At 37.4% G+C, this 23,829-nt stretch overlaps 1 protein-coding gene across 5 annotated transcripts in view; it reads left to right on the forward strand.

The window, feature by feature from the left end:
• Positions 1-23,829, forward strand: part of OXR1 (oxidation resistance 1) — a 490,018-nt gene that overhangs the window by 160,494 nt on the left and 305,695 nt on the right. Inside the window, exon 1 of one of the 5 annotated variants that reach the window (XM_055287031.2) lies at positions 16,092-16,215. The exons of 3 other annotated variants lie outside the window; for them this stretch is intronic. In XM_055287031.2, coding sequence (XP_055143006.1) covers positions 16,190-16,215 — 26 coding nt within the window. In that variant the 5' untranslated portion in view covers positions 16,092-16,189. Of the gene's footprint in view, positions 1-16,091; positions 16,216-23,829 lie in introns of those variants that run through there. One more of the 5 variants, XM_063642916.1, reaches the window with a different exon arrangement.

Genomic DNA, 23,829 nt, shown 5'->3' on the forward strand with positions numbered 1-23,829 from the left:
CAGGCACTCCTGGTGCACTGGCCTCTTTGCTGTTTAGGGAGCACACCGAGCACATTTCCTCCGCTGGGCCTTTGCGTTTGCTCATTCTTTCCCTTGGCTTATCCTCCCACCGTCTTGTCGCATGTGAGTTGCTTACAACCTGCATTTGTTTTTTGTTCAAAAGTCACCTCCCAATGGGGATGGGCAGTACCAACTGATTAATAGTTGAACTACCTTCATGAACCCATACCAAGGCTTATTTTTTTTCTGCAAAACTTACCGCTACCTGGTAGAATTTGCATACGTTTGTATGTATGCATGCATGTAGGATGCATTTATCTGTTTGCTGTCTATTCCCTCGTTAGATTATAAACTTTGTAAGGTCAGGGACCTTCTATTATTCTATTGTTCTGGGGCCTAGAACAATGACTGACATAAAGTAGGTGCCCCCAAAATATGTGTTGAATGAAAAAATATAGGAATCTAGTGTTTTCCTTTTAAAACTGTACATAACCTTTATCATACTGCATGCGTCTTGTGGCAATTTGCTTTTCTCATGTCAAAGTACGTCCATATTGAGATTGATCTATAACTGCCCAATGGGTTTCCCTTACCTGCTGCCTAGACAGAACTGATTTATGAAGACGGGAATTGCAATGGAGAAAGAGTAATTCACTCAGAGCTGCCTGTGTGCGAGACCGGAGTTGTATTATTGCTCAAATCAGTTTCCCCATTTGGGGATCAGAGTTTTTAAACATAATTTGGTAGGTAGGGGCTTGGGAAGTGGGGAGTGCTGATTGGTCAGGTTGGAGATTGAATCATAGGGGGCCGAAGTTAGGTTTTCATAATGTCTTCTGTTCCTGGGTTTGATGGCAGAACTGATTGGGCCGGATTATCAGTCTGAGTGGTGTCAGCTGATTCATCCAGTGCAGGGTCAGCAAAACATCTCAAACACTGATCTTAGGTTTTACATTAGTGATGTTACCCCCAGGAGCAATTTGGAGAGGTTCAGACTCTTGGAGCCAGAGGCTGCATGACTACTAAATCATGAATTCAAATCTTGTAGCTAATTTGTTAGTCCTGCAAAGGCAGATTGGACCCCAGGCAAGAAGTGGGTCTTTTTGGGAAAGGGCTGTTATCAATTTTGTTTCAGAGTCAAACCATGAACTGAATTCCTTCCGAAAGTTAGTTCCATCTATGCCCAGGAATGAATAAGGACAGCTTAAGGGTTAGAAGCAAGGTAGAGTCAATTAGGTCTGATTTCTTTTACTGTTATAATATTCTCTGTTACAATTTTGCAAAGGCGGTTTCAGATTGAGCTCTTTATCTATATATCTAATCTATCTAGTCCAGTTATTTTAACTGTGGCTCATTGTCCCACACAGTTTATTGATCCATTTCACTATTGCTAGATTGTAGTTACTATAGTTTTTCACTTTTCTAAGCAATGCTGAAAGGAACATTCTTTTAAAGATAGTTACCTTCTTTGTTTTTTCCTTGTAGATGTATAACAGAATAAGCATTTGGTTTCTTTCACTTAACAGTTAAATTCATGATAACAGTGATTGCATTTAAATTATTTTTTGCTTTGATGATTGGTCTACCAGCAAATGTTCCCATAAAAATCTGAAAGTCATTTTAGGAGGGGAAACATAATATCACATTTTTTTAAAAGAACAAATTTGATGTTATGTTTATCCTTTAAATCTCACACTTTTCTGATAAAATACCCTAATTGTGAATATTTTCTCCTAAAAAAACTAGAAAGTAATGTTACCCATGATTAAATTATTTGTTCTGGTGTTATATGCATGCATGTTTGCGTGAGCATGTATAGCAGTAAGATCATTTGAATTACTGTGGCCCCAGTGGTAATAGGCAACACTGCTCTTCCACTAAATCGTAGAGAAAACTTTCAGAGAGTTTTGCATTTTGTTTGTCAAAGTTTAAGAAAAAGCTAATTTTGTGACAGAATTGTAAGCTTTATTAAACTGAACAGATGAAGAGAAAGAAATGAAACTATTGAAAAACTCATTAAGGGTTGTAATTCTAGAGTATAGTACGGACGATTTCCAAAAGAATAGGAGCTTTTATGTGCTCTGAAGCAGCATACTTTATGGGTGATGTCATGTGTTTTGACTCTGAAGCTATGAATGTCACTAAAACAGATAAGAAAAAAATTACTTTTCCAGGGGTGATAATTTTTCCTTGCTCGTAGTCAAATTATTCTGAGAGACAAAGAAGCTGAGTTCACTTTACTTAATTTATAATTTGTAACAGTTTAGACAGAGGTTAATCTAAACTTTACTTCTACATTTAGCTGTGCTAAGAAAAATTAAAAATTAGCTAATGTTAAAGTTGAATGGATTCGGAAAATACAGTCCATTAATTCAGCAATTCTGTAATTAGTGCCTGCTAGGAATCAGTTGCTATTCCTGATGCTGAGCATACAATTATGAATAAAATCATTGAGGTCTCTACTTCCTTTGAGCTTACTGTTAGTGGAGGAGAGAGATAATAATAAACAGGTTTCAATGAGAGAGCATCCCATGGTGAGATGGCTGTTGCTATGAAGCATATAACACAGGGCGGCATGACTGAAGATGAATGGGTAGGGGTGGGGAGGAACTACCTTAGCTGTGGTGGCAGGTGTCACCTCTAAGGAGGTAACAGATGAGATAAGAGCTGAATGAGGGATCACTGTGCAGACATCTGGTGACAGACTCTGCAGTCCAAGGAACAGCAAGTGAACAGTGCTGAGTATGGGAACATGTTTGCTGTGTTGGAGGAAGACAAAGGCCAGTGTGGCTGAGGAAGTGAGGGAGGGAATGGTCGGTGAGGTTGGCATGACAGGAAGGGGGACGTGGAGACTCGATAAGGAGTTTCCTAAAGCCGATTTCGAAGAGCTCTCCTTGGCAGCAACACCTTACTTGCCGACCTTATTGCTCTTGACAGAGTCTCTACTTGAACATAGAAAACAACAAAATTACCTTTGAATCTGGGCTTGTCAGTCATTCAGTCAGGTCTTCTCCCTAATCACCCTCAATTGTGAGGATCTGTGATGCTATGAAAGGCAAGTGCCTCTTCCAATACTAATCAGTACATCTGTTTAATCACTTAAAAATTTAAAGCCTGCGTTATTCATATGCTCATGTGACTTTATAAGCACATCGGGGACTTGTGAATATGAATTTATGTCCCATGTAAAGAACCAGTACACTCTCTCTACATGATGGGACGGGGTGACCATCAAACTGTGGAAAGTGGGTACATTTTGACATGAAATAAGAGTGATACTATTTCACTATAGTTTTCCTTTACTATCTGGTGTTTCGGAACATTCCTTCTTCACCACCATAGCATGTGGCCCTATCAAAGCCCGTCTATCTTCTCAAGGCTCAGCAGTCTCAGGTATAGTAACCATTCTTTGTGTGACATATTTCGTCACCCTTCAGTGCTCTGATCACTCACTACTTTATTGAATGTGGTTGGTCATACAAATATGACCAAAAGTGATCTAAGCAATCAAAAGTGGGTCAGATGGATGAAGAGTAAAGTAGAGCTTTACATTCTGGATGCTACATCCATTTTCACTATTTAAGGTCGCCCTAGCTTTTTTGAAATCCACTTCACATTTTTTTTTCCTCTCCAAGGAGAAATTTAAAATAATCATGTCTTTTAGCCTAAAAACAAAACCAGATACTGTTTATAAGCTTTTCTTCATAAAAAAATTAGAGCTAGTAATTATTGAAATTGATAATAGCATAAGCCATAGCTACCATTTCATGACTCCTGTTTATGTGCCATACAGTCACCTAGACCCTTGCATATGTCATTTCTGGTTGGCACGAGGCTTCTATCAAGTATTTATTATTATTCTCAGTCTACATATAAAACTGGAATTGAGAAGTTATGTAATCTCATTCAAATTTGCACTACTGGTAATTAGCATATCCAGGTTTCAAACAAGATTTGTTGGCTCAACAGCCCAAAGTTGTAATCACCTCACTCTCTAGCCCCTTTTAAAATCAAAATAGCCACTTCTGTACTCTATCCCAAGAGCTTAATGAATATGAGCTCAATTACTCCTCCCCACAGCCTAATAAAAATGAGTGTTTTGTGCCTACTAAAAAAAAATGAAGATGAGAAGTTTTCTTCAGGACCTTACAATTTCAAGTGACAGAAAACCTAAGTTGTAATGGTTTAATGGTTCATATAAAGTCTAGTGGTGGGGCTGGCTTCAGTCATGCCTAAGCCTAAAGGAGATAATCTCCCTCTCTTCATCTCTTTACTGTGTGTTTCTCTCTGTCAGCTACCTTCACACATAGCCTTCCCTGCAGAAGTAGCAGAATAGCTTCCAGCACCTACAGGCTCACATCCTCTCTGGTAACCTTAGAAGACCAGCCATGCCTCTCTCCCCGTAGTTCCTACAGTTTCTGGAATTGAGTGTCATTTTCCTTGATTGGCTTGACCTGAAATACATGCTCCCCCTGGGGCAGGAAGGTCAGCTTAATGCAACTCAAACCCCATAAGAAGAGAAGTGGTACATTGTACCTTACCCAAAAAGAAAGTGGGGTGACTATTGGCTGAGCAAAACAAACAAACAAAAAAATCTTTCTATGTGCCTCCAATACGATAGCAGTAAGTGGCATAGTCAGCATTCAGATCCAGATTTATAAGCCTCCAAAATACTTTCTCTTACCCTTAGAAGACCAGCCATGCCTCTCTCCCCGTAGTTCCTACAGTTTCTGGAATTGAGTGTCATTTTCCTTGATTGGCTTGACCTGAAATACATGCTCCCCCTGGGGCAGGAAGGTCAGCTTAATGCAACTCAAACCCCATAAGAAGAGAAGTGGTACACTGTACCTTACCCAAAAAGAAAGTGGGGTGACTATTGGCTGAGCAAAACAAACAAACAAAAAAATCTTTCTATGTGCCTCCAATACAATAGCAGTAAGTGGCATAGTCAGCATTCAGATCCAGATTTATAAGCCTCCAAAATACTTTCTCTTACCCTTAGAAGACCAGCCATGCCTCTCTCCCCGTAGTTCCTACAGTTTCTGGAATTGAGTGTCATTTTCCTTGATTGGCTTGACCTGAAATACATGCTCCCCCTGGGGCTGGAAGGTCAGCCTAATGCAACTCAAACCCGGTAAGAAGAGAAGTGGTACATTGTACCTTACCCAAAAAGAAAGTGGGGTGACTATTGGCTGAGCAAAACAAACAAACAAAAAAATCTTTCTGTGTGCCTCCAATACAATAGCAGTAAGTGGCATAGTCAGGATTCAGATCCAGATTTATAAGCCTCCAAAATACTTTCTCTTACCCTTTATGCTGTCTTTTATCTCCATATAATTGTCTTTTAAAATTCATTGTGAGACTATTTGTCAAGCTCTTGTACTTCTGTTAAAAAATTATTAAGGAAGTGATGTTCAAAAGCATCAGCATACTTGTGGTTAATCTCTTTTAAAATAGCAAGTCTATCAATGTACAGGTGAATACTATTTCTAGAAGCTAGAAACTCTGAACTTTAGGTAAGAAAATGTAATGACTTCATGTCTAATTTCATAGATATCTTTGCATTAAGTAAAATGTCCCTTTTCATATCTCCAAAATAAAGGATATTTAGCATAGAATGGAATTTTTCTTACCTTATAAGACTGCACTATTTTCTGCCTTTTACACCAATGCAACTGGCCTTTATCAACAACTCACAATCTTTATTTCATTATCTTTGACCTCCAATTTAGAGGACAGTACTCTCCCCTTGGGAGAAATTAGGAAGCATATAAGCAGGAAGAAATCATGTAAACAATGGAAAGAGTACACTATTAGGAACCAAGAAACCAGGATCATGATCCCAATTTGACGTTGGCTCCCTGTGAATAAGGGATGTCAAATGGGTTCTAAATTTCTGAGATCATCTCCAACAACCCTCTTATATAATCTCCTTAATGGCTGTTTTCATGCTGAGTGCAATAGAGTTTTTCATATTAGCCAATAAAGGAAAACTCATTCACTTAGTCAAAACGAATTGAGAATCTATGACAAGGTACTGTGGTAGATACAGTGAAGCTGCAAGATGCCTCCTCCTGGGAATTTGTTGTCATCCCCTAAAATGCATTATCTAATATGTGCATGACACTGTGCTAGAAGCTGGGACTATAGAGATGTAAAGAAAACTACTTGGGGGCTTATACACTAGCTGGAGAGATGTAAGCAAAAAGAAAGATAAACACACAAGGCAGCATATATGATGTGTGATGTGCCATGTGAACAGGAAAAACAACCACTTTAGACGTTCAGCTTCTAATGTCCAGTGCAGATCTTTAGGGACTGTTCACACATACCTTGTAATATGTGTGGATCTCATTGTGTCCATGGGTATCAGCATAGAGGTAAATGTAGGAGATCAATGTAGGGACACAAGGACTAGATTGTCAACCAATTATATTCAAATCCAGAGTCATCTAAATAAAGAAAGAGATTGGGAAGCCCACCACAAACCAGAGAAATGGTTATATCTACCTATGTTATAATGTCCAAAACAGGAGTCACTAGTTTGTATTGACATATGCTGTAAATGGAAAACACACCCTGAATTTCCCAGATTTAATATGAAAAAAATGCAAAATATCTCAATCATTTCTATACTGGGTTGAAATGATAATATTTTGGATATACTGGACTAAATAAAACATAATTAAAGTTACTTATTTTTTAATGTGGCTTCCAGAACATTTAAAATTATGTATATGGCTTATATGATATGGCTATTGGATGGCACTGGGTTTCCTGCTTTGGAACTGTGCAAATCATTTAACTGCTCTGATATTCACTTTTATCATCTGTAAAATGGGGATGAAAGTAGTGCTGTTCTCACAGATTTGTTCTTATCGTTAAATCAAATGATACTTAATAAGTACTTACCAGTGCCCAACTTACAGTTAGGATTCAATAAATGAGAGCAATATGTTTATGATACAGACATAACATGTTGGTGCAGGACGATATAGCTTGTCCAATAAGTGTAGAATTAGATTAACACTACTCTGGTTCCCATAATTTACTAGCCTTATGACCTTGGGCCAGTTACTTAACCTCTAAGTACCTCAACCCCCACCTGCATATGAATTGGGTTTATTAAGAGATGCATCCCCATTGCTGTTCTTGGGATAATTAAATGAGATAATCCATGAAAGGTGCTTAGAACCCTCCTGGAGCAAAATAATGGAAAATTATAGTTGTATTGTTGTTACTGCAATTGTTCATATTCAGAAGATATTTGCTTCTTTAAAAATTGTATTTCTATTTGTGTTTGTTATTGCTATGGACTGAATTTCTGCGTCTCTTTAAAATTCATATGTTGCAACCTTAATCCCAAATGAGATGACATTTGGAGTTCGGGGCCTTTGAGAGGCAATAAGGATTAGATTAGAGCAAGAGAGTAAAGCCCCGGTGATGGGATTAGTGCCCTTACAAGGAGTTGAAGAGACCAGAGCTTTCTCGCTACCATGTGAGGACATAGCAAGAAGGTATCTCTCTGGAAACAAGGAAGAGAGTCCTCGCCAAAAACCTGACCACACTGTCACACTCTGATCCCAGATTTGTAGCCTCCAGAACCGTGAGAAAAATAAAGTTTGTTTTTTAACCCACCTAGTCTATCATAGTTTGTTAGAGCAGCCCAAAATAAAACAACTGTTTTAGTTTAACATTCTTTTTAATTTAGTTCAATTTGTGTTTTTCCTGATATTTGCTTTCCTTTTTTTCTGATATTTTGTTTTAAATTCGGAGGTTCTAAACCACTATGTGTTATGAATTCCCATGTAGCTAAAGGCATGTGCTGGCTTTTAAAAGTCACTGCCCACCCCACCTCAATCACCTTCTTATTTGACATGCAAACATTGTGGATTTTATCTTGCCCTGCTACCTGCTAGGAGATGGAGCAAAGCATTTGTTTTCTTACTACTGAATCCTTAATACTTAGCAACATGCCACCAAGTATTCACCAAAGGGTTCAATAAATTCGTTGAATGAATGAGAAACCCGAAATAAATACTTACTTGAAGAATAATAATGAAATCAAGTTTTTTAAATCATTGACTAGATTCTGGATAGCTGAAGTTGCTGGATAAATGAGGTTTTACTATGGCTGATATTTGGAGGCATGAAGAAAATTTCACTTAATTGACCTTTTATTTCATCTTCAACTAAATGGAAAAAAGTCTGCTTCATATTATAGAGAGAACTGAGTGGTGATCCTCAGTGGTGGGACTGCATTGGTAATTTTCAAGGTGGACAGCAGTTTTAGAAACTCTAGGATGTTATCTAGATAATTGTAGTCTTATAATTTATTGATTTATTCCCACACCTACACCCTACCCCAAAAAACTATGGTCTAATAGGTTCTGCTTTGAAGAAAAGAGTGCAATATTTTCTGGACAGTTGTGCTCAGCGCTGCCATATGGACGACTGCACAATTTGTCCTCAATCCTAATGTCACAGGACAATCGGCTCAATCTCTAATGAAAATGTGATGTTTTTTCTGTATATACAGAAAAGTACTGCTGATTTCAGTAGTAGAGAAATTATATGGTATATTATTACATGGTAAACTATTTGGTATGTAGTTAAAGAATAAAAACAGATACTTCCATTCCTTTCTAGTTCTGAGTGATAGAATAATTTCCAACTCATCAAAATTTGATTGTTAAAGCTTACTATAGCCCTAGGCATGCATCTAAAACATATCAAGCCACTGTTGAATAGATTATTAGCCACAGTTTCCACTCTCATTTTTTCTTTTCAGGAAGGCATAGGATTTGGTTTGTAATTATTATATCCTTAGATATAGAAAATTCAAAAATAATATTTAAGAGATTATTCAGCAGTTGGGATTTTTAAATAATAGTTAGCTTTAGTCTTTGAAAACATACTGAAATATAAAACATCACCAAATTAAAATTAAAATACCAGTATAGCATGTTAACCTAGATGATAGGAGTGTTTTATCACCAATGTGTATTCCCAGGTTAAATGTATAAAAATAATTGGTACTTCCCCATTCTTACCATATTCCCAGTATTAGTATTAGCCATTGCTTAATGTTTAATAGCTGAGCTTGGATTTATAAACTTCTGTTTAAAAATAAAATAAAATTAAAAAATAAACTTCTGTTTAAAATTTTCATTGTTTTTTAAAAAGATAGTATCATCTGCTAGGATTTTTATGGTTTTGTGTTTTACATTTAAGTCTTTAATCCATCTTGGGTTAATTTTAGTAAAAGGTGAAGGAAGGGGTCCAGTTTCAGTTTTCTGCATATGGCTAGCCAGTTTTCCCAGCACTGTTCACTGAATAGATCCTTTCCCCATTGCTTGTTTTTGTCAGGTTTGTCGAAGATCAGATGGTTGTAGATGTATGGTATTATTATTTCTGAGGTCTCTGTTCAGGTCCATTGGTCTATATGTGTGTTATGGTACCAGTACCATGCTATTTTGGTCAGTGTAGCCTTGTAGTATAGTTTGAAGTCAGGTGGCATGATGCCTCCAGCTTTGCTCTTTTTGCTTAGGATTTTCTTGGCTATATGGGGTTCTTTGATTCCATATGAAATTTAAAATAGTTTTTTCTAATTCTGTGAAGAATGTCAATGGTAGTTTGATGGGAATAGTACTGAATCTCTAAATTACTTTGGGCAGTATGGCCATTTTCACGACATTGATTTTTCCTATCCATGAGAATGGAGTGTTTTTCCATTTGTTTGGGTCCTCTCTTACTTCCTTGAGAACTGGTTTGTAGTTCTCCTTAAAGAGGTCCTTCACATCCCTTGCTAGCTGTATTCCTAGGTATTTTATTCTCTTTGCAGTGATTGTGAATGGGAGTTGATTCATGATTTGGCTCTCTGCCTGCCAGTTGTTGGTGTAAAGGAATGCTTGTGATTTTCGCACATTGATTTTGTATCCTGAGACTTTGCTGAAGTTGCTTATCAGTTCAAGAAGTTTTTGGGCTGAGATTATGGGGTTTTCAAAATATAAAGTCATGTCGTCTGCAAACAGCAACAACTTGACTTCCTCTCTTCCTATTTGAATAGCCTTTATTTCTTTCTCTTGCCTGATTGCCCTGGCCAAAACTTCCAATACTATGTTGAATAGGAGTGGTGAGAGAGGGCATCCTTGTGTACTGGTTTTCAAAGGGAATGCTTCCAGCTGTTGCCCATTCAATATGATATTGGCTGTGTGTTTGTCATAAGTAGCTCTTATTATTTTGAGATATGTTCCATAAATACCTAGTTTCTTGAGAATTTTTACCATGAAGTGGTGTTGAATTTTATCGAAGCCCTTTTCTGCATCTATTGAGATAATCATGTGATTTTGTCTTTGGTTCTGTTTATGTGATGGATTACGTTTATTGATTTGCATATGTTGAACCAGCCTTGCATCCCAGGGATGAAGCCAATACTTGATCGTGGTGGATAAGTTTTTTGATGTGCTGCTGGATTCAGTTTGCCAGTATTTTACTGATAATTTTCACATCGATATTCATCAGGGATAATGGACTGAAATTTTCTTTTTTTCTTGTGTCTCTTCCCGGTTTTGGTGTCAGGACGGTACTGGCTTCATGAAATGAGTTAGGGGAGAGTCTCTCCTTTACAATTATTTGGAATAGTTTCAGAAGGAATGGTACCAGCTCCTCTTTGTACCTCTGGTAGAATTCAGCTGTGAATCCGTCTGGTCCTGGGCTTTTTTTTGTCGGTAGGCTATTAATTACTACCTCAATTGCATAGCTTATTACTGATCTATGCAGGGATTCGACTTCTTCCTGGTTTAGTCTTGGTAGGGTGTATGTGTCCAGGAATTTATCCATTTCTTCTAGATTTTCTAGTTTATTTGCATAGAAGTGTTTATAGTATTCTCTGATGGTAATTTGTATTTCTGTGGGGTCAGTTGTGATATCCCCTTTATCATTTTTTATTGTGTCTATTTGATTCTTCTCTTCCTTCTTAGTCTAGCTATCGGTCTATATATTTTGTTAATTTTTTCAAAAAAAACACCTCCTGCATTAAGATTTTTTGGAGGGTTTTTCATGTCTCTATCTCCTTCAATTCTTTTCTGATCTTAGTTATTTCTTGTCTTCTGCTAGCTTTTGGATTAGTTTGCTTTTTCCTCTCTAGCTCTTTTATGTGTGACTTTAGGGCATTGATTTGAGATCATTTTAGCTTTCTGATGTGGGCATTTGGTGCTATAAATTTCCCTCTTAACACTGCTTTAACTGTGTCCCAGAGATTCTGGTACGTTGTATCTTTGTTCTCATTGGTTTCAAAGAACTTCATTTCTGCCTTAATTTCATTATTTACTTAGGAGTCATTCAGGAACATGTTGTTCAATTTCCATGAAATTTTGTGGTTTTGAGTGAGTTTCTTAATCCTGAGTTCTAATTTCATGGCACTGTTGTATTGAGAGACTGTTTATTATAATTTCAGTTTTTTTTTTTGCATTTTGCTGAGGATCTTTTTACTTCCAACTATGAGGTTGATTTTAGAATAAGTGCCATGTGGTGCTGAGAACAATGTATATTCTGTTGATTTTGGGTAGAGAGTTCTGTAGATGTCTACTAAGTCTACTTGATCCAGAGCTGAATTCAAGTTCTGAATATCCTTGTTAATTTTCTGTCTCGTTGATCTGACTAATACTGACAGTGGGGTGTTAAAGACTCCTACTACTATTGTGTGGGAGTCTAAGTCTCTTTGTAGGTCTCTAAGAACTTGTTTTATAAATCTGGGTGTTCCTGTATTGGGTGCATATATATTTAGAATAATTAGCTTTTCTTGTTGAATTGTTCCCTTTACCATTTTATAATGCCCTTCTTTGTCTTTTTTGATCTTTGTTGGTTTAAAGTCTGTTTTATAAGAGACTAGGATTGCAACCCCTGCTTTTTTCTTTGCTTTCCAAGGCAATTCCATTCAGGACATAGGCACGGGCAAAGACTTCATGACAAAAATGCCAAAAGCAATTGCAACAAAAGCCAAAATTGACAAATGGGGTCTCATTAAGCTAAAGAGCTTCTGCACAGCAAAAGAAACTATCATCAGAGTTCACAGGCAACCTACAGAATGGGAGAAAATTTTTGAAATCTAGCCATCTGACAAAGGTCTGATATCCAAAATTTACAAGGAACTTAAACATATTTACAAGAAAAAAACAAACAACCCCATCAAAACTGGGCAAATAATACGAACAGACACTTCTCAAAAGAAGACATTTACATGGTCAACAAATGTATGAAAAAAAGCTCAATATGACTGATTATCAGAGAAATGCAAAACAAAACCACAATGAGATACCATCTCATGCCAGTCAGAATTGATTATTAAAAATCCAGAAACAATAGATTCTGATGAGGCTGTGGAGAAATAGGAATGCTTTTACACTGTTGTTGGTGGGAATGTAAATTAGTTCAACCATTGTGGAAGACAGTATGGCAATTCCTCAAGGATCTAGAACCAGAAATAACATTTGTTCCAGCTATCCTATTACTCGGTATATACCCAAAGGAATATAAATCATTCTACTATAAAGATTCATGCACACATATGTTTATTGCAGCACTATTTACAATATCAAAGACATGGAACCAACCCAAATGTCCATCGATGATAGACTGGATAAAGAAAATGTGGTACATATACACCATGGAATACTATGCAGCCACAAAAAGGAATGAGATCATGTCCTTTGCAGGGACATGGATGAAGCTGGAAGCCATCATCCTCAGCAAACTAACACAGGAACAGCAAACCAAACACCACATGTTCTCATTCATAAGTGGGAGTTAAACAATGAGAACACATGGACACAGGGAGGGGAACAACACCCACCAGGGCTTGTTGGGGGTGGGGGGTGAGGGGCGGGAACTTAGAGGACGAGTCAATAGGTGCAGCAAACCACCATGGCACACGTATACCTATGTAACAAACCTGCACATGCTGCACAAGTATCCCATTTTTTTAAGAAGATATATTAAAAAGGATAGTATCATCTGAAAAATTAAGTTACAAAATTCTTGTAGAAAATGTATATGTACACACACACACACACATACACCATATATATACACCACACAGATATTAGCATTATGATAATTTAATATAAATCACAGTATTTAAGAACAAATATGAATAGTTTAGATATGACCTTGGGCAATAGGCATTAGGAATTCAAGGAGAGTTCTTCTTCTAGTGTTTCTAAATCCTATGTCTAATGAGTCTACCAACAGAGCCATTTATTTACAGGGAATTAAATGGAAACTGCTAAAGCACTCTTGATAATCTCCAACTGCTGTCCTATTATTAAAGAGCCTTGGAGTACAGTGAAGTAGACAAACACACTCATCTTACCTATTTTATTTCTAGTATAACCTCATGGACTAGTGATACGTTTGCAGTCATTTAAGAGGCTTTATGTAGCATGAAATACCAAAGAAGAGTGAAATCTGAATCATTATAAAACAAACCACAATATAGAGGTGAAAAGTACCATGGGTCTTAACAGCTTTATTGTAAGAGTCCATTCAAACATTAGCATTTTCACAGTGCCAGGTGAATCCATCTGCAGGATACTGAATCATGCTGTCTGTTGCCCACAGTTTGAGAACTGCTCATTATTAACTGGGTCATGACTCAGGACAGCACCCCAGATGCACCACTTCCAGCTTGTGCTAAAAGACGACTAGCCTCATTACCATGACTGTCTCCTATGCACCCTCTCACTTACTTACCAAGTCATCATTTTTACCATCATTTCCATCCATGTCCATCATCTGTTGCCTATTTTAGACGTTATTTATTTTTAAGTATACTCTAGATGTCCACTTAATCAGATTCTACATGAATATAAATGTTAGGGGCAGAAATGAAAGGACATTCATACTAATTAATTCACAGCTTAGCACTATTCATACTGCGAGGCTTTAGAAAGAATTTCTAGGCATGGCAAATCATATCTTCCTACTCCTCTTAAAGTGCAAGAAAAATGCAGCTCCTCCTGGAGAACAGTGGCAAAAATGAAATGTTTGTGGAGCCAGGCTATGTCCTTCCTTAAAAACAAGTTGACTTTAATTTCGCCTGGGTTGGACATGCTGATTAACAGAAACAGTAACAAGACCAGGGCCTTACAATGTTTTTCAGACCCTACTATCTGCAGAGGGAAGCAAGAAGAGCCCTTTCTTACTAGGCTATCAAATAGAGATTGGCTTTGTGAAAGTTTTCTTTTCCAGTCCAGGCAGATGAATGAGAGTGAAAAATATGAGGGTGATGAGAAGTGGTTTGTCTCCCCATCCCTGATACCCTCTAGAAATCTGCAAGGTGGACACTTGTGTTCAAATGTGGTTCATTAACAAATAAACCTGTAGTCTGAGAACATTGCTGTAACTCATTTCTACTTTTCTTTACAAGTTAAGGTGTGGAAATACCCTGGGGCTATCCTGTTTCATGACTTCTCTGAATCCACAGGGAACTTCTCCACTTAGAAATCAAATTTTTGAGGCCAGGTGTGGTGGCTCACGCCTGTAATCCCAGCACTTTGGGAGGCTGAGGCGAGCAGATCACAAGGTCAGGAGTTCAAGACCAGCCTGACCAACATGGTGAAACCCTGTCTCTACTAAAAATGCAAAAATTACCCAGGCGTGGTGGTGTGTGCCTATAATCCCAACTACTCAGGAGATTGAGGCAAGAGAATTGCTTGCACCTGGGAGGCAGAGGTTGCAACAAGCTGAGATAGCACCACTGTACTCCAGGCTAGGCAACAGAGCAAGACTCCATCTCCAAAAAAAAATAAATAATCAAATTTTTGGCCAGCCACAGTGGCTCATGCCTGCTATTACAGCTCTTTGGAAGGTTGAAGTGGGAGGATTGCTTAAGGCCAGGAGTTCAAGACCAGCTGGGCAACACAGCAGGACCTCATCTTTACTGAAAAATACAAAAAGTAGCCAGGCATGGTGGTATGTGTCTGTACTCTCAGCTACTCTGGAGGCTGAAACAGGAAGATCACTTGAGAGGTTGAGTCTGCAGTGAGCCAAGATGGTGCCACTGAACTCCAATCTTGGCAACAGAGCAAGGCCTTGTCTCAAAAACCAAACCAAAACAGAAAAAACAAAGAAAGGAAAACGAATTTTTGTGATGATCTCTGGTGGAAGAAAACTTAACAAGCTTTTATCCCACCCTCAACATATTCCTTAAAAGATACATAGTTTATTCTTTCTAGTAGTTGTATTTGTTATAATGCTGTGTAATTTATAGCTGAAGACCATGTTTACAAATTTTGTGTATCATCATACACATCTCTTATTTCTAAAATAAATTAAAAGTCAAACGTTACTTTGAGGGCATCTTAAATTTTTGAGGGTATTAATTTGACTTTTGGTAACTGAGGCTAATTTCTATTGGAATGCTTCACAAGAAATCATTAATCTACTTTATCTGGTTTTTCTTTTAATATAAAGGGAAAATGGTCTGATGATATAAAAAGATCTGAAAGCAATGTATGAAGGGGAGGAAAGTATGGTAAAGTGCTGAAGAAGTCAGTGTCTGGGTTCTTACAGGACAAAATTGAAACCTCATCTCTGCCACTTACTAGTTATGTAACCTTGCGCAAGTTCCTCAACCTTGGTAATTTTCTATTATTTATTCTGTTCGATGGAAATACGAATAGTACCTCCCTTAGAGTCCACTGTGAGATTAACGAAGTCATGCATTTAAATCACTTACCATAATGCCTAGCACATTGTAAGAACACAATGAATTACAGTGATAGCAGTGTCAATATCAATATTCTTGTGTTCCTTGGTTAAAAGTCTGATAAGGGCACTATCTCTAAATCGCTTCTGTGTTTTCCTTGTAGCATACAAAGAAAAATACACTTCCAGAAGATCTTTCTCACATACATATCTGAAGAGTCATCGTATTTAATACCCCCCTTCGTTGTACACACCGAACGGCATATTCTTTGGGTGATAACAGCTTGCTATGTGGGATTTGGGTCTCTTTTTGCCTTAGATGTTAGTCTGATACTAGCCCCACCCCCCAACAGCCGGGCTCCTGGCGGAGGTAGTGGGTGGAGCTAGCGAGACATCTAGTACGGGGCTCACAGGTAACAGAACTCCGATCAGATCTCCCCCGGCTCCCACACAGATATAAGGTTGCTTGCCTGCCTGCACAGAAATGACGAAGGAGAAAAACAGCCCAGGGTAGGTGGGATCTATCAGCCTCCATTTGTTGTTACTTCCTGTGTTATGAAGAAAATGTTTCCTGGTTCCATTATAAAATAGCTCTCTGATTTCTGTGCAAGTGAGAAATCAAATCTTTGTGTTTATGGGACCAAACAGATGGATTTCTGTTGTCATTTGGTTCCTGGCGAAGTGGGACCGTGAACAAGGCAGACTGCCAAAGACATAGGTACTAAAGAAAGGGAAAACCCTTCTGATACGTTTGCTGTGCAGTATTCATTGCATACGATCCCTTTCGAAGTCATAGTTCATCCTATTTTTAAATGCTGTTTTTCCTAATTTCAACTCGGCACCACCTATCATTTATGAACACAGTTTTATTGTTTGGTGTGAGTGGTTTTAAATGGCATAGGGAGATAATCGTAATTTGTATTCTCAATTAAAATATATTAAGCACTTATATTTCAGTATGTTGTATTCAGCTTAAATATATTATTTAAAATAATCTAAAATTACTTGAAAAAACAGAATCATGAAAAATGTTGTCTGTATTATTCTGTGAATAATAGTTTCAACCACTTAATATTTTAAACTAATAATAGCATAGGTCTAGCAACAAAAAATAATTATTGAAAATTCTTATTTTCAGTTGTTACCGGCATAGACCTCATTACAGGAATAGGCCTCATTGGCCTTGGTAGATGACCAGGCGCTCTTTTAGAAAATCAGTTAAAACAAAAGTGCAGAAATCTCCCGCCCCCAGAAGCAAACTACCTTTATTCATGAATTCTCATTTTTCCTGACTGTAAGAATGCATTTTCTTTTTCGTTATTTCTGTCAGACATAGATAACATCATTGATGTTATTAACATCATTTAAATTTCAAGATTATATTATACTTTTATATAATTAAAGCTATTTTGTTCTCTGGTATAAAGTTTATAGGTGGGCAGGTGAGAAAAACACAATGTTTGAAAGTTTAGTACTTAAGCAGATTACTTAATTAGCACCCTCTTCTGCCTGGCTTGACATTTATAGTTGATCATGAATTTGCATCTTAGAAGCCAGAAAACAACAATTATCTGGAAACTTAATTTTAAAAATATAAATTTTGCCTGACTTATATTTTAGGGGTTGAAATTGCCTTGTTAAGAATTAACCTCCCTCAGCTGATGTTACCCCTCTGATCACTTTTGACTCTTCGTTTAATTATAAGAAAATAACTTGCAGTTCTTCTTGCCTCTCTTCCATCAATATTTAAACAAGGAAAAGCATCCATAGCTCTGAGCCAAATGCAGTTAGCTACATAGAATATGATTTAGTCACAGAACCAATAGAGTTACCAGAAACCTTAGCAAGTTATTCCTTTAGAAGTAGTCCCAGATACAACACCACTTCTACTCAAAGCCAAAGTTATTGTTGAATGTAGGCTACACACTGTTCTGTATGCTTTGCCTGTATTAACGGCATCATCATGACCACTCCTGCAAAGTTTGTATTGTTATAATTCCCATTGTAACTGATAGCATACTGAGGTAAGAAAAGAGTAAGCAAATTATCCAGCTCCACGCAGCTAGTAAATGATGATGGCAGAGTCCACAGAAGCTTGGTAATAGATTTCTTAAAAATTAAAACAAATCCAATCCCAAATTACTTGTTTAAAATTCCTTCTACATTTCCTTCATTAGATATTCAAATTACAAAATATGTACATATTGATACAAATAAGAGAAAAATCTTAATGATGCCACATTAAGAGGATTTCTTTTACTTTTTTGTTTTTTAGTTTTTTTTTGCTGTCCCTTAGAATCAGTAGGGGCCACATCCCCTTTCTAATCCTACTCTCCGGGCATGGAGAGCACTTTCGCATTTTTCTTCATGCTTGCCACATGTATGCTGTCTCACAGCCATGCATACTTTTAAACAAAAATAACAATATAAACATTACTCTGAAACTTGATATTTCATCAAGTCGTAAACCATAGTGCTTACTCCAGGCCAGTAGAGTTGTAGCTGAGCTTTGCATTGGTGCATAATATTTCATGTGATGAATGAACCATAATTTATTCATGCAATGATGGATGTTCAGATAAGAGAATGATCAATTCCTTGAGTGTTTTAAATAGACAACTGACAGAAAGAGTGAAATGAGCTAGGTGCTTTTACCAAAGCTAAGGTCTGATTATGAAGACGTTCCTCATAACAGTGCAATTGCTTAGTGATTAAATGATCAAAATTATGCCTGGCTACCTCCCAAGTACACATTTCTTAAATTATTCCATATCACCTGAAAGAATGTGGTGAATCTTTTCATGTTTGTCCGTGTAGTATTTTCAGCTTAGATTCTTTGTAGCAAAGTGGAAGGAATTGGGTACATTTAATATTAAATTTTTGTTGTTGGAAGGGGAAAAAAAAACACTAAATTATTGCAGTTCTAAATTATGGTTTGAAAAGGAAAAGCAAAAGCAATCAAAATACGAAGCGAGAAAAGAGAGACAGCTCTGAAATCAACACATTGCCTAGGACATTCTCCCTAAGAGTCTGCTCTTCTTGGCTGATGCAGCAGCAGTGCACTGTACACAACAAACTGCCAGTCCCAAACTCCTTGTAGTGCCAACTAGCATTCCAAGTAAAACAGAGCAGACCTTTTAAAGCCACCTAAGCATCTCTTGAGCATAGGAGTATGATTCCTTAAATGCTCTTATATTTTCATTTTATAGAGCTCTGAAAGAGGGTGTTTTTTTTAAGTTTTAGTTTTAAGGCAAAGCAAAGCTTTGACACCGATTAATAATTTGCCTGTGCACCTCAGAAAAGTAATTCCTTTCTTAAGAACAGCTTATCTAGTCATTTCCCTAACTTTTCTTGCTTCTAGAACTGAAGCAAATTTGCTAATTTGGTAGTATTCTGTAAAGCAGCAAACTGTGATATTCAGTAGTTCTCACTGCAAATTGGGAACCGAGAAAGGATATAACACATTCTTTGCACTCCTATAGAACCTATCAAGGCTAGAGATGTTGAGCCTGACTCTCTTAACAGCTCCAGTGTCTGAAACAAATATTCTAATGTCTAAATTAAGTTGTGCTCATTCCCTCAGGGTTTAGTGTAAAACAATATGCTCTTGAGGTGAGGACAAGAAAGCCATCACCTGAGTATGTGAGTTATCATGTTGATACTCTGAACATTCCATTCTAGACTACCTGGAATCAAGGCCCACATCTGAGTGTGTGATATTTGCAAACAGTTTGGCTTATTATCATTGCAATTGGAAATCTTACAAGCATATATACTGGCTGTAATATATATTTTATTTATACAGATGAATTCTGCCCATTTAGAAACAAAAAAGTTATCTGTAGAATACATTATAGTTTTCATTCTTATACATGGACCAGAATAGAGTTAAGAATATGATCTTTTAGCTTTGCCATTTTAAGCAATTTTGTATACACATAATCATTCACTTGGAAGCCAGTTCAGTTTCAATTTATATAATCATTGTTTGTAATTTAGAATAACAGGAAATTTTCTTTTTTTCTTTCAAGTATTAGTTTTGATGATGTTGAAGTATGCTGGTTGAAAACTTAATGATTTTGAAATAGCACAGAGACAGAGGTATTACGTTGCTTGATATAGTATAAAATTTTGATTGTTTTCTAGAAACATCTCTGTTGAGATTAGCAATAGAAGTTTTAAATATTGTGCATAAATTTCCAATTTGGTTCAACATACATTTCTTTAGCTTTTATTTTTTGCATGTCCCTTGACTTTTTTTAAAATAAGAATATTCAAAAATGAATAAAACATGATTCCTGCTCTCCAGAATTTTACGGGTTAGTGGGTGAGACTGAGAGTTACATGCTTAAAAGCAAATATGATGTAACAGCAGGAAGGCTGCTACTGCTCAAACAGTAGGAAGTTAAAAACATGCGGTGGCTCACGCTTATAATCCCAGCACTTTGGGAGGCCGAGGCGGGCGGATCACGAGGTCAGGAGATCGAGACCACGGTGAAACCCTGTCTCTACTAAAAAATACAAAAAATTAGCTGGGCGTGGTGGCAGGCGCCTGTAGTCCCAGCTACTCGGAGAGGCTGAGGCAGGAGAATGGCGTGAACCCGGTAGGCGAAGCTTGCAGTGAGCCGAGATTGTGCCACTGCACTCCAGCCTGGGCGACAGAGCGAGACTCCGTCTCAAAAATAATCAAGCTACCAATGACTTTCTTCACAGAATTGGAAAAAACTACTTTAAAGTTCATATGGAACCAAAAAAGAGCCCGCATCGCCAAGTCAATCCTAAGTGAAAAGAACAAAGCTGGAGGCATCACGCTACCTGACTTTAAACTGTACTACAAGGCTACAGTAACCAAAACAGCATGGTACTGGTACCACAACAGAGACATAGATCAATGGAACAGAACAGAGCCCTCAGAAATGATGCCGCATATCTACAACTATCTGATCTTTGACAAACCTGACAAAAACAAGAAATGGGGAAAGGATTCCCTATTTTTAATAAATGGTGCTGGGAAAACTGGCTAGCCATATGTAGAAAGCTGAAACTGGATCCCTTCCTTACACCTTATACAAAAATTAATTCAAGTTGGATTAAAGACTTAAATATTAGACCTAAAACCATTAAAATCCTACAAGAAAACCTAGGCAATACCATTCAGGACATAGGCGTGGGCAAGGACTTCATGTCTAAAACACCAAAAGCAATGGCAACAAAAGCCAAAATTGACAAATGGGATCTAATTAAACTAAAGAGCTTTTGCACAGCAAAAGAAACTACCATCAGAGTGAACAGGCAACCTACAGAATGGGAGAAAATTTTTGCAACCTACTCATCTGACAAAGGGCTAATATCCAGAATCTACAATGAACTCAAACAAATTTACAAGAAAAAAACAAACAACCCCATCAAAAAGTGGGCAAAGGACATGAACAGACACTTCTCAAAAGAAGACATTTATGCAGCCAAAAAACACATGAAGAAATGCTCATCTTCACTGGTCATCAGAGAAATGCAAATCAAAACCACAGTGAGATACCATCTCACACCAGTTAGAATGGCCATCATTAAAAAATCAGGAAACAACAGGTGCTGGAGAGGATGTGGAGAAATAGGAACACTTCTACACTGTTGGTGGGACTGTAAACTAGTTCAACCATTGTGGAAGTCAGTGTGGTGACTCCTCACGGATCTAGAACTAGAAATACCATTTGACCCAGCCATCCCATTACTGGGTATATACCCAAAGGACTATAAATCATGCTGCTATAAAGACACATGCACACGTATGTTTATTGCGGCACTATTCACAATAGCAAAGAGTTGGAACCAACCCAAATGTCCAACAACAATAGACTGGATTAAGAAAATGTGGCACTTATACACCATGGAATACTATGCAGCCATAAAAAATGATGAGTTCATGTCTTTTGTAGGGACATGGATGAAACTGGAAAACATCATTCTCAGTAAACTATCGCAAGGACAAAAAACCAAACACCGCATGTTCTCACTCATAGATGGGAACTGAACAATGAGAACTCATGGACACAGGAAGGGGAACATCACACTCCGGGGACTGTTGTGGAGTGCGGGGAGCGGGGAGGGACAGCATTAGGAGATATACCTAATGCTAAATGACGAGTTAATGGGTGCAGGAAATCAACATGGCACATGGATACATATGTAACAAACCTGCACATTGCGCACATGTACCCTAAAACCTAAAAGTATAAAAAAAAAAAAAAAAAAGATCAAAAAAAAAAACCATGAGAACATGAGATGATTTGGGGAAAGGGAGCGTATTTGACAAAATGTCCACTGTTTGCTCAGTTTGGGGTCCCAGAGGCTAGCCGACATATTGTATGCAGGACACATGGACCATAGTCTAGCTCCTAACTCCATCTGCATTTGGTTTCTGTCTGGTAAGCTCATGTGTAATTACAGACTCAGGACAAAGAAGTGGTTAATTCTTCAAGGGTAAATTAAATATGATACAAGATGGAAACCGAACACCACAAATATCCAAAAGAGAAGTATGATATTAGCTGAATTTTTTATTCCATTACATTTTCTTAAATCTGTGAAATCCATGTAAGTCTGAACTTAAAGACAGCCCTATCTTTTAATTAAGCCTATAAAAATTTCAGCAAACCAAAATGTTTGTTAAAATAACCATTAACCACATATATATCAAAATATTCATTATATATATAAAATTTCTTTAAAATATCATGCTCAGAAATAGAGTAAGTTTTAATTAACAGGAAAATTATTTCATATCTTGTTATCTTTACCAAAAAATAAAAATCACCACCAACAACATTCTGTATCTATGGATACCTTTTCTTTCTGTTACATCAAAGTGCATCATGGAATAGTTCTGAAAATAGGGCCACCCACTCTACTTGATATTGGACTTTTAAAGAAACAAAAGTTTAACTTGGTCACCAATTTACTGCTCCTGGAATTGTAGTTTATGAGAACATTTCAAATTAATTGCATCCTTAAACTAGGGTCACATTTGAAATCTCGTCCTTTGGTTTTTGTTGTTTATTTTGAAACTTGTTGAAAATTCTTTCCAGGATTGTTTCTTTGTGGAATCCAATTTAGAGTACATTTTAAGGGCCTTTTTAAATAACATGAAATGAAACATAGGCAAAGCAAAGCTTTGACACCTTTGGTGGGTCTGTCATGTATTAGGACTAAATTGAAACCTTTTAAGTGATGTAAGGCCTTTTGGATTATCTGCCCCGAACCTCTCCCACTGTTGATAAGCATCTTGTACTAAGCCATAGCCATATATTGAAAATTGTTCCAAATGTGCTCTGCTCTTTCTCACCTCTTTGTTTTTGCACAAGCTTACCTCTGCCCAGAATGCCCTTTCTTGCATTGTACAAGAATGTACAATGACTTATTTGTACTACTTCCTCAAGTGCCTGGTCTGATGTGACTGCCCCTTGGAGATCTTTTCCATCTCCAGTGGTGCTGTACACTTTGAGCTCACCCAGTTGGTTTTACTGCACATAATCACATTGGTGTCATCACATCACCCATGGATCTCTTTCTCTCCCTCACCTGGGAAGACTCTTCTTTGTATTCCCTGGACTTAGCATGGTGCCTTGCCCTAAGTGTTGGGCTAACCAAAGGTAAAGTATATGGACCACTTTGAAAATGACAAATATGTTTGATGATAGAATAGCTCTCAAATGCTTTAGTATATTTCCATCAATGTGAAGGCAGTTGAAATTGTCTGCTGGATTTCTTTGATCATGAACTATGAGCAGTAGGAATCATGTTGATTAAATTCTCTTTTTTCTTTCTCTGCCTGTGACCATGCCTTAATGGAGGCCCTCATTATATCTCACACAAACTGTTTCAAGACTTTTCTAACTATTCCTCCTACCACCAGTTCCTTTTCCTGCCTTCTCTCCTATATGCCACTCTAGAGCTAACTTCCGTCAAAATGTATCTGATCACATCACTCCTGTTCTTAAACTCTCATGGTGGCATCCAATTATAATACATAGTCCAGGCTTTTCAGCCATAATTCAGGACCTGAGCCTGTAAGCACTGTAAGATCTGAGACATTGTCATGTTTTGCCCACTGTTATCCCCCCAGCATCT

The sequence above is a fragment of the Symphalangus syndactylus genome, chromosome 7 (assembly GCF_028878055.3).
Source record: "Symphalangus syndactylus isolate Jambi chromosome 7, NHGRI_mSymSyn1-v2.1_pri, whole genome shotgun sequence".
NCBI classification, from domain to species: domain Eukaryota; kingdom Metazoa; phylum Chordata; class Mammalia; order Primates; family Hylobatidae; genus Symphalangus; species Symphalangus syndactylus.